We start from the raw sequence: 11,843 nt of genomic DNA, 5'->3' as shown, positions 1-11,843 counted from the left end.
GAGCGGGACCCCATGGGGCCTTCCCGGAGGGGGGGGGGGGGACAGACCTCCCCCGCCCCCATATCCTCTGCTGTAGCTCCTTTCTGAAGTACCCAGATAACAGTATCTGATGCACATTTCCTGAGTTGTTGTTACGGATGTAAAAAACTCCCCCTCTCCAACAAATGGAAGATGTTAATTGATGACCATGAGCACATAGCCCCAGGCCTCCTGGAGCCTAAGGACTGATAATGTTTTGTTCTGTTTTGTTTTGAAATATTTATTTATTTATTTACTTGGCCGTTCAGGGTCTTAGTTGCGGCATGCGGGCATGTGGGATCTAGTTCCCTGACCAGGGATCGAACCTGGCCCCCCTGCATTGGGAGCACGGAGTCTTAACCACTGGACCACCAGGGAAGTCCCAAGACTGATAATGTGAACCCCTGTGACACCACCCTGCTACCTTACCATCAGCCAATCAGAGAACTGTGCACAAGCTGATCACAGACCCTGCAACACCCCTCCCTCACCCGGCTTTTAAAAGGGCTTCGGGAGACTCAAGAGGGAGGAGATATAGGTATACGTATAGCTGATTCATTTTGTTGCACAGCAGAAACTAACACAACATTGTAAAGCAATTATACTCCAATAAAAAAATTTTTTTTAATAAAAATAAAAGCACTTTTCTGAAACCCTTCGGGGAGTTTGGGCTTTTTAGGGCATGAGTCACCGGTCTTCTTGCATGGCCCTGCAATAAACCTTTCTCTGCTCCAAACTCTGACGTTTCAGTTTGTTTGGCGTCAGGCGCACGAACTTGCGTTAACATCGCCCCTACCTCCAGATCAGTCTCTGTCCCCTCTGGTTCACCCAGGGGACATGGGGCCCACCCCCAAGGACAGGTGACAAAGCTCCTTTTACCTCACTAAGCCCAGCGGCTGAAACATGAGTGAATGAATTAGTGGTGGCCTTCAGCTTTCCTATAACCTTCCTTTTTGTCCATTTCCATTGGGACTTAAACCTTCTTTCTTATGCACATCTGGGCCTGAACCCGTGTCAGCCGACAAATGAACATTCTCAGCCCTTACGGGCCAACCTACATTTCAGTGGCAAAGCCAGGCTAACTCCTTTATTTGTCTTTTTACCTATTGCATCCCTACGATTTCATTAAAAACAAGTGGAAATTAAAAATGAAAGTGCTGAAACTACTAGTAATAAAACTGAGAATGATTTGGGATTCACTGGGTATTCACATGGCAAATATTTCCCGTGAGGTTTCCACTTCGTTATCTTTAGCAGCTTAGTGATCTGTTCAGTTGCTGAGATAAAATATTAAAGAATGTCTCCAAACTAGTGGAAATGCACATTTTAAGGACTGTATTGTGGATGTCACTAGTTCCAACGCCACTTCCCTCAAATCTCCATTGGGAATCAACCCACTCTCTGACATGGGTAATTAACGGTGTCTCCGTCTTAGATCAAGAGCTTTCTATACAAATCCTTTTCTCCCACCATCACCCCAAACAAAGGGTGCCTCTGAGCCCCTGCTGTAGAAATTCTGGAAGGCTCTAAGGGAAGCACAGTCTTCAGGGAAAACTGGCAAGTCTCATTTCGGGAGTGCTGGGATGAAACAGACAGGAGAAGTGAGCAAATTCCGGGACCTGACAGGTCGTTTGGAATCAGAGCCACTGAGTGTCCGAGGAAGAAAGGATCCTGGTCTGAGAGGTGGTAGAGGTTGGAGGAGGGGTCCACGGCGCGGTCCCCCGGAGCCCAGGGTAGGGATGGCTCTGTCGATGGGGTCTCCCCATTTCAGGTACTTCCTTCAAAGACTCTCCTGGCCTGGGATCCTGCGTGGTAGAGTGAGTGCAGGTGAAGGTTATTCCTGGCTCCCACCTCCCAGGTCCAGGCTTCAAAACTCCTGAGCCCCCATAATCACCAACAAGCAGCAGGTAAGGAGGGTCATCCAGGACCACATCGGAGTGGAGCTGCATGGGTACCCAGGGGAGCAGGAAGGCCAAGGTCCTTGCGGAAGTGGGAGGGAACACCGGCTAGCACACAAGGCAGGATGGTTTGGAAAGTCACTCCAGCCGAACGCAAACAGCAGGGGGGCACAGTCATGGACCCCGCAGAGCCCAATATGGAGAACCCCGTCTCCAGGGGCATTTGGTGTGTGTGACTTTAAGAAGCTAGTAGAAATTTTTATGAGCTGCCTACTGCAAAACGTTCAACGTCGATTTTTTTTCCCCTTCAATTAAACCTTTTCCCTAAATATTATGGCTTGAGTTATTTCAAGCATTCAACCTGTCCATAAATAACAACTGCTTTTCATATGGTGCCTCACATATGTCATCTCTTCCCCTTACATCATCACGAAATGAGGACACAAGCTCAGGAAGGTTGACAAGCTTCTCAAAGACCCCTCCACGTAGTTAGTGGAGGAGTTTCAGACTCGAATCCCTCTTGCTCTTAACCACTAGGCACAGCCCCAGATCCTCAGATTCCTAGGAGGCAATGAGGCAAGAGGTGAAATTAACTCCAATGCTTCCCCCCCGGAAGGAGTGTCTCAGATAAAGTTGTCCCAGGAAGAAAGGAGATTAATTGAGACGGAGCCTTATTCATCAATGTCATCTTAAGATCTCCAGCCATGCGGAAGGATCCATTCAAGAAATGTAAAACTCACTGAAGGAGTTCTCCATCTTGAATGTTACATCTCACGTGCACCTAAATGCTATAGTTTTCTTCACTGCCAGGCAAAAACAAGGCAAAACAAAACAAAAGTGTGTTCGCTCCCGAGAAAGCCCAGAGTAAATCGAGGGAAATCACTCAACAGCCTTCATTGTATACTTCCAGAGGTCAGTGTCCAGGTTTCTAGAAGTTAGTTCCAACCAGCAATTGGTCTCACAGGACTGAGAGAGTCAGAAAAAGTTGCTGTAGGGTAAGAACCACAGCGCAGGTAGCAGACTACAGTGCCTGCCCGACAAATGACTGTGTCTCTGGTTTATCAGCCTCACTTTTCTGGACCTCGGCTTCCTCCATGGTGAAATAGGCGCTGTCATATGGGCTCCACATAAGACCAATCGAAGGACAAAGTGTCAGCCGTCCTACAGGTGAGGAGACTTCTCCAGCATTGCAGACAACGAGGGACAAACCAGAGAGGAGAAGACTGACGGAAGGTGAGGGGAACAGGATGAGGGGCACATGTGGCGGTCATCGTTGTGCTCTTGGGCGCACCACGAGAAACAGCTTATTTTACCTAAACTGGAAAATCCTCCATGAAGAGCTATGATTCCCAGGTTGGGGAGATAAACCAAGACGCAAAAAATTTACAAACATCTGATTAGAAGGGCCCTAATGAGCTTATGACTTTGGGTGGTCGTCCCTCTCCCTGTAATAAAACAGAGAATCTGCCCTCCCCTCACTGTGCCCTTCAAGTAGGGAAGGAAAAAAAGGAGGGAGGGACTAGGTGAGAGTAATGAACACAAAGCAAATATTATGGAACTCTGAGGGCAGAATGCTAAGGAAAATAAGCCAGTCACAAAAGGACAAATACCCTATGATTCCACTTCCGTGAGGTACCTAGAACAGTCCAAATCATAGACACAGGAAGTTGCCAGGAGCCGAGAGCAGGGGTCCTGGGGGGGGAAGGGGGAATGGGGAGTCAATGCTTAATGGGGACAGAGTTGCAATTGTGGAAGATGAAAAAGTTCTGGAGCCAGACCATGCTGATGGTTGTAAAACAGTGTGAATGTACCTAATGCCACTCTACTGCACGCCTAAAAATGGTTAAGATGGTAAAGTTTGCATGTTATATATATTTCCCATAACTTGAAAAATTTTAAAGAGCCAATAGTAAATAAAATAAAGAGTGGGTTGATGTTCATTCCGGACCTGAGTATGACGATAACAAATGTGTAAAGCTGGGTCATCTCGGAATATAAATCCTGAGAGACGAGCGTGGGCTCCTTGTCACCTAAGATCCCGCCAGGCACTCAATGCCATCCACGGCTTGTGAAGAAGGGCACAGGCCCACCTGACCCTGCTCCCCCAACACATGGGGCCTCTGCCGTCCCTGCTAACCCCTGCTGCTCCCCCCGCCCCCGGCCCTGACACATCTCCTGTGTGGTCCATAGACTGACCCCCTCCGGTCTCTATGACTCTTCATTAGGGCCATGCCCTCATCTGCTCGGCTTCTATAACAAAATACCATAGACTGGGTGACCTATAAACAACAGAAATTTATTTCTCAGCCTTCTAGAGGCTGGGAGTCTGAGACCAGGCTCTGGAAGAGGTGAGGTCCCTCTTCCAGACTGCAGACTTCTCATTACACCCTCATGTGGTGGAAGAGGCAAGGAAGCATCTGGGATCTCTTTTACAAGAACGCCAAAAAACGAATACCGTATGCTAACACATATACATGGAATCTAAAAAAAAAAAAAAAAAAAAAAAAAAGGTTCTGAAGAACCTAGGGGCAGGAGAGGAATAAAGACACAGAAGTAGAAGATGGACTTGAGGACACGGGGAGGGGGAAGGGTAAGCTGGGACGAAGTGAGAGAGTGGCATGGACATGTATACACTACCAAATGTAAAACAGATAGCTAGTGGGAAGCAGCCGCATAGCACAGGGATATCAGCTCGGTGCTTTGTGACCACCTAGAGGGGTGGGAGGGAGATGCAAGAGGGAGGGCATATGGGGATATATGTATATGTATAGCTGATTCACTTTGTGATACAGCAGAAACTAACACACCATTGTAAAGCAATTATACTCCAATAAAGATGTTAAAAAAAACAAAAAGAACACCAATCCCATCCATGAGGGCTCCTCCCTCAAGACCTAATCACCTCCCAAGGCCCCACCTCCTAAAGCATGACATTGGGTGTCGGGATTCCAACATATGAATTCTGGGGACGGGAACATTCTCACCATAGCACCACCTTTGAATGCTGCTGTTGTCAACCACAGAATAAGAGAGTTGGACTATATCTAAGCTCCAACAGTTTGGGTCTTTGAAAGTAATGATAAGAGTTTACAGCTAAATTTTAGTGTCAGAAATCTTTGTGACTTGTTAAATCATAAACTGTGATGACCTGTGATGAGAGTGATACCAGCTATCTGAAAGATGGCTTTGTTTACTTGGAGTAGAAGTACATCCTCTTGGTGTGGTAACTGCATCTATCATACGTGGCTCAGAATTCCGGCTGACGTAGGCCAGCTGGAAAAAAAATAAGTGAGTTCTTACTTATTTTGGTTTGACAGGTAAAGTCTTTCAAAGCATGGGGCCCACCAGCAGGGTGATTAACGGGCAATCTCGGTGGCACCAGAGTTGGTCCCCACAGGTCTAGGTGACCTCCAAGTTGCTTCCAGTGTCAAGGCGCTCAGACTGCGGGGTCACAGGTATTTATTTGCATTTGAGGAGTGAGAGGGGCTCAGAGACACAGCAAATATTCCCTGAGGACAAGGGCCTTGCACACTGGTCAGGCATGAAGAGTGAGGGCCATTACCTTTGCCAGCCCTACCCAAGCCCACACTGCTCTCCTGCATCCTGGCTACCCAGCCCCACCGGGGCCACACCACATGCCAAACCACCTGACATCTGAACTGCCACTCTACAACTCTCCATGTCCCATCCCCAGGGAATCAAACGCTAACGCTCCACGTTCATCAGTGTTCATGAGCCAGTCAGTTAATGAGGGCTTCGGGAGAGGTAATGTCTTCCCCTAAAGAAGTAGCTCTGAGCAAAATGAGCAAATAAACACAGTCCTTTCCACAAGTACACAACCGTAAGCTTCAAGCGAATGGCCCAAAGGCAGTGCATCCTTATTTAAATGTGAGCCACCACATGACAAGCAACTCTCCATCACGGGGTGATGAACCCCACGTTGGTCTCCCACTTGCTGTCCATGAGGTCGAAGGGTGTGTGCTTTAGCAGCTGGACAGGGGGAGAAGGTGGCCACCTTTTGGGTGGCATGTGATACCTCACTTTTTTCCAGAACTTGGTCTTTGCACACTGTGACTGCTCTGTGAAGTCCCCACTCCACTGGACGGCCCCATGCTTCTGTCTGATGTACTGAATGGACTCTGGCAAGGTTGTATAGTCCTTGACCTTCTCCAGTTCAATCAGAATGACCTTTATCCCGTCCTGGATGAGAACATTGTAGACTGCGATTTGTTCTTCTGACATGTTCCTTAATAGGTCAAGGCTTAGCGCTTCGGGAACTATGAAGATGATCAGTCTTCTGCACAGCTTAATATTTTCATCGATAACATTGACCACAGCTGGATATAAAGAAAGAAGATGCAGAACATCTCACGATTAAAAGAGCCACAGACCATGCGCTACTCAGAACAAGGATCTTAGCAGGTCTAACTTTGTATCTCCAAACTTAGCTGAAGGTCTGGTATATAGTAGAGGATAAATACTTTTTTAAAAATAACAGACTTTTAAAGGATAGGACACATGTAGTTAGCTCAAATGTTGTACTACTAATCTTTATTTGTGTTTTCCTCTTGTGTTTCATAGCTATTTAAATGACCAGGACTTATAAGACTAACTTGAAACCAAATAACATATCCTAATGATTTCTTGGGAAGGGGAGGGGAAAGTTCTTGAAATATCCAACGATGGATAAAACTTGGTCTTTTTTCAAAACAAAGGCCAAGTTTTATATCCTCCTTATTCTTAGGCTATAAGAATAGACTGTAACCTCCCCAAGAGCACTTCCTTCTTCTCTTTGGTTTATTTTAATATTTCTAGTGCCTACAACATTACCTGGCACATAGCAGGTGCTCAATAAATATTTGTTGAAGAAGTGAATGAATGAATGAATATTGATATGCTTATGAAATGAGAGCTCTTCTGCAGGTTTATAACAAGCACTGGATCACATTTTCATTTCCTCACGGAGGATGATTTCATAACTTGAAAAGATGTGATAAGCTGTGGATAGGAGCAGCCTACAAATCCGAAGTTCTTAGAAACCTTTTAAAATGACCCAGAACAGGCCACTAGGTAGTAATCTTGGTTTCCTAGTGATATTTCAAGTATCAGCTGTTTACTGTATCGCCTTCTAAGAAAGAGAAGGTATAGGATAAGACGGATGTTTTCATCTATTGAGTATCTAATATGCGCTAAGCTCCATACTGGTCCCTACTCAGGTTTTACCTTTACCTTTATCTTTTCTCTCAACTGAGTCAGGGAAGCATTCTCAACCCCATTTGACAGACGAGACAACTGAGGTTCAGTGATGTTAACTGCATTTCCCAAAGTTACTCTCCTATTAAAAGGGGGAAATAAATAACTTCTATTTTATTTAGGTAGGGCAGGGTTGGAGAGAGTTGAAGTTTATAAAACCAGCCTTAAACATGAGCTCTTTTACAAATTCAAATTGACAGAAAATACTCAGCGGTTAGACTCAAGGATGTGACAGCAAATGACCAGTTGTCCCTTTTTAGTCTCTTGGCCAAGGCTGTGTATGTCATCATCCAGTGGTTCATACAAATGGGTCAACCAGATCCTTACCCAAAGTGAAAGTCACATGATTTCAACCAGGAATCCCAGTTATCCTGTTGTAGGGATGAGCCTAGTGAGAGAAGAGAGCCTGGTCCTACCTCCTCAGCTCAGGGGCTGTGGGCAGGGGAGTGAAAGGCTCCCTGTGGTTCTGTGGGAAAGGCAAGCATAGCTCCTTCTGTTTGTAAAGTCAAAGAAGAGAGAGGTTCCTTTCCATTTTTTTTTTTTTTTTTTTTGGCTGCATTGCAGCATGCGGGATCTTAGTTCCCTGACCAGGGATCGAACCTGTGCCCTCTGCAGTGGAAGCATGTAGTCCTAACCACTGGACCATCAGGGAATTTCGGTTCCTTTCCATTTTATTCATTTCTTATTTTTATACCTCATTTAAAACATACCTTGTCCAGGAAAGTCATCCCTGCCAAATATAAATAACTTGTATCCACACTGCCTCTCCAGCACCTTGGGGAGAATCTTCAACACCAGAGTGTCCACATCATGGCTCTGGCTTTCTCTTTGAGGCTTGGGGCACAAGACGTATGCATCATACAGCTTCCCATCTGAAAAGGAAATGGGACAAGCTCGTGAAATTATTCCTACCAAATTATCTTATGTGAACAAAGTGAAAATCTGAGTTGCTATCATGATGTCTTTTTTCTTGGGTTCAATGACTTCAGGGTGCCCAGTTGGCTGACTCATTGCCAAGCACTGCATCTCATTCTTTCAACACTTTAAATTTTCACTCCAATCTCTTCTTTCATGCATGGTTTTTTGAGGATAAGCTGAATGTAATTCATCTTTGTTTCTCTAGAGGTAAGGTGTCTTTTTCCCCTGGCTTCTTTCAGAATTTTTTCCCTATCTTTTATTCTGTAGTTTGAAAATGATATGCCTAGGTGTAGTTTTGTTTGTTTGTCTTTGGTATTTATCTTAATTGGAGTGCTCTGAGCTTCCTGGATCTGTGGTTTGGCATCTGACATTAATTTGGAGAAATTCTCAGTAATTAGTGTTTGAAATACATGTATGTTACACTCTTTGTAGTTGTCTCACAGTCATTGGATATTTTGTTTTGTTTCGTTTTGTTTTTTCCTGGTCTTTGTTCTCTTTGCTTTTCAGTTTTGGAGGTTTCCACTGAGGTATCCTCAAGCCCAGAGATTCTTTTCTTAGCAGTGTCTGGTCTAGTAATAAGCCCATCAGAAGCATTCTTCATTTTTGTTTGTTTTCTGCTAGCATTTCTTTTTGGTTATTTCTTAGTATTCCCATCTGTTTACATTGCCCATCTGTTCTTGCATGCTGTCTACTTTATCCTTTAGAGTCCTAAGCATAGCAATCATAGTTGTTTTAAATTCACAGTCTTATAATTCCAACATCCCCACCATATCTAGTTCTAATGCTTGCTCTGTCTCTTCAAATTGTGGGGGGTTTTTTGTCCTCTAATAGGCCTTATAGTTTTTCTTGATAGCTGGATGTGATCTACCAGGTAAAAAGAATTGCTGTAAACAGGTCGTTAGCAATATGTGGTGAGGAGTGGGAAGAGGGGAAGTATCCTCTAGTCCTATGATTAGATCTCAGTCTTTTAGTGAGCCTATGCCTCTGGACTATGAAATTCACAAACATTTCTCAGTGTTTTCTCCCCCCTTAGGTTGGGCAGGATGGCTAGAGAGGGCTGGAGTTTGTTATTTCCCTTTGCCCAGGCCAGTCAGGCCCTGATAAAACCCCAGCAGGTTAGGTTCTCATTAACTGGTGTATCCTGAGGGCAGTCCTTGTTAAGAACAGAATGCTCTGGTGTCTTTCAAAATGGTTCTTTTTCCCCTCTCCCTGCTGGAAGCACATAAAGGAATTTTTCTCTGATATTTACCAGCAGAGCTTGGTCAGGCTCCTGGAAGTAAAACGCACGAAAGTGTGAAGGCCCCTTTATGATTGGGTCCCTGAAGACGGTTCCCAGACCCACTTGCAATATGTGTGTGTGGAGGTTTCCCCACACCAACAAGCAATTCTTGGATGCCAGCAGGGTGTCTAAGAATTCAACTCCATTCTGACAATTTCTACCCAGAGATAGAATCAGATTGCACAGGGAAAGGGCTCAGTTCCACAAGGTCACATTCCACTTCAGACGCCCAGTTGTTACCTGTGATTCTGACCAAGGCGCTACAAACTGGAAGTTCCAACGACTCACCCCCCCACCACCCCAATGTAAGCAGCTCCTTGCAGGAAGCAGCTCTTTGCAGGAGGCCCTTTTGTCCTGTCACTCTAGCAAAGCTATATTTTAGCTTAACTTTTACACCAGGTGCCTCCATGCTTAACTAACCTCTGGCCAAAGCACACCTTTCAAATCTTTTGATCACACAATGCCTCGCCTAACCTGTTGATTCTTTTCTTAGTAGAAATGAAGAATAAAGAATTAACAGATGACTACATCTTTTCCCCAGCTTCCCCTTCAGTAATCTCACAAGCAGACTGTGTGAACAAGATAGCATCTAAAGAAAGATCATGTGGCGTCAACAAGCCTGCACGCAGTGGGAGATGGTGAAGAATCTGACCCCCTTTCTCAGTGATTAGCTGAGATTATTTCCCCTTTTCCCTTTAACTTTCATGGCCACGCAGAATCTTTGGAGTTGGTTCTGGGACACCAGTCCACCTTCTCCCCTGGTTGCCGGGCTCCTGACTAAAACAACATTTCCTTTTCCAACCAACCCTTGTCTCTCGAGTATTGGCTTTCGAGTGATGAACAGCCGAACCTGAGTTTGGTAACACTAATTCAGGATACCAGTAGCAAGTCCAGGGTGTTACCTGTACTCCGGACCAATTGGCTGTAAACCAGATTCCCACGACCCCTTCCTTGGGTTCGATTAATTTGCTAGAACAGACTCAGAGAAACGTGTTACTTACTAGACCACTGACTTATAATACAAGGATTTTAAAGGATATGAATCAACAGCCAGATGAGGAGATGTGCAGGGCAAACGGTGGAGAAGGGGTGCAGGGCATCCATACCCTCTCTGGGGGGCACCACTCTCCCCGAACTCTACCTGCTCACCAGCCCAGAAGTTCTCCAAACCCTGTCCTTCCAGGTTTTATGGAGGCTTCATTACATAGGCTTGATTGATTAAATTAGGAGAAGGAAGCTTCACAAAGCTCATCCCTGATTCATCCTGTGCAACTGTGTCAGGTGGTATTTTCCAAAAATAGCCCCAGCAGTATTTCCAGTCTCACATGTTCTTTCTGCACTTTGCCACACCCCACAAAGAGGCAGAATCTATTTCGCCTTCCTTAGAATTGGGTAAGACTCTGCAGCTGCCTTGACAAATGAACAAGGTAGAATTGATCCTAGAAATTCAGGGTCTGAGTCATTTAAAAAAAAAAGGGCTTTTACCTAGCTCTGCCGTTCTTGAAACACTAGCCCTTGGAAGCCATCGCATGCTGTGAGGAAGCCCAGTGTCGTAGCCCCCATAGAGAGGTTATTTGGAGAGGAGCCCAGGCCACCAGTCAACAGCCCAAATCAGCTGCTCATCCTCTAGCTGAAGCCCCAGGCATCATGGGGCTGAGACAGGCCACCCCCGCTTTGCCCGTCCACACTCCTGACCCACAGAATCCAGAAGCAAAATAAGTGGTGGTTTTATGCCGTAAAGTTTTGAGGTGATTTGATTCCCAGCCACAGTAACTGGGCCGGAATTGGGGAAATAACAATGAATAGCAACAAATAACCATGAGGTGGACCACCCCCCGCAACTGTCTACATCATCAAGAAAATTACAGAGACACAGACCTACTAGTGAGTTTCCTAAGGAAAGTGGGCCCTGCTCTCTCTGTGTAATGGTGGGGAAACAGTGCATCCAGGTTCTGGTGAAGTTCCTTTCATTTTCTAAGGACATTCATCCCTACTTTTGATGTTAAAGCATCTGCGTACACCCTCATTGGCTGTTGGCAAAAGTACAGTCATTTATTTGCACAACTTAATGTTTATGAAAGCTGCCTAAACGTTATTTGATTCCCTACTTCTCTCAATACGATGTTGCTAAATTTTAAACCTGATCAAACTGGTCCCGTGGAAAAATCAGATGGAATCAATTTGACCTTCAGGTAAGTGCGCTAACTGAATTGCATGAGTTTTTGGCGTTTTTGCCCTAGCATGAAGACACTGGGAGAAAAGGCACATTAAACATGCTTTTACATTTACCATGGGAATTTTCTTGCAAGCAAAGTTCATTACATCACATGCTTTAAAGACAAGCTCTCCCTACAAAACAATTTTCCTGGGGGATTGGCCCAGAAAAAGCCATGTGCCCTCATGAGTGAATGAAAAGGTTGTGTAAACAGCGCCATGAACCTTGTCATGGCTTTGCCTTCACTTTTAAAGCGACAGCA

General features: G+C 45.2%; 1 protein-coding gene across 3 annotated transcripts in view; it reads right to left on the bottom strand.

Annotated features, from left to right (window-relative positions):
* Positions 1-5,358: 5,358 nt before the first annotated feature.
* The window catches only part of IL1RL2 (interleukin 1 receptor like 2), a 40,706-nt gene continuing 34,221 nt past the window's right edge, over positions 5,359-11,843 (bottom strand). For all 3 annotated transcript variants that reach the window (XM_068564653.1, XM_068564655.1, XM_068564654.1), the window contains 2 exons: positions 7,880-8,041; positions 5,359-6,253 (listed from right to left, as the gene is read on the bottom strand). In XM_068564653.1, coding sequence (XP_068420754.1) covers positions 5,835-6,253; positions 7,880-8,041 — 581 coding nt within the window. In that variant the 3' untranslated portion in view covers positions 5,359-5,834. The remainder of the gene's footprint in view (positions 6,254-7,879; positions 8,042-11,843) is intronic.

This window comes from Eschrichtius robustus, chromosome 15 (genome assembly GCF_028021215.1).
Source record: "Eschrichtius robustus isolate mEscRob2 chromosome 15, mEscRob2.pri, whole genome shotgun sequence".
NCBI lineage: Eukaryota > Metazoa > Chordata > Mammalia > Artiodactyla > Eschrichtiidae > Eschrichtius > Eschrichtius robustus.
Note: the sequence above shows the minus strand (reverse complement) of the source record. Positions and strands in the feature narration are given on the sequence as shown.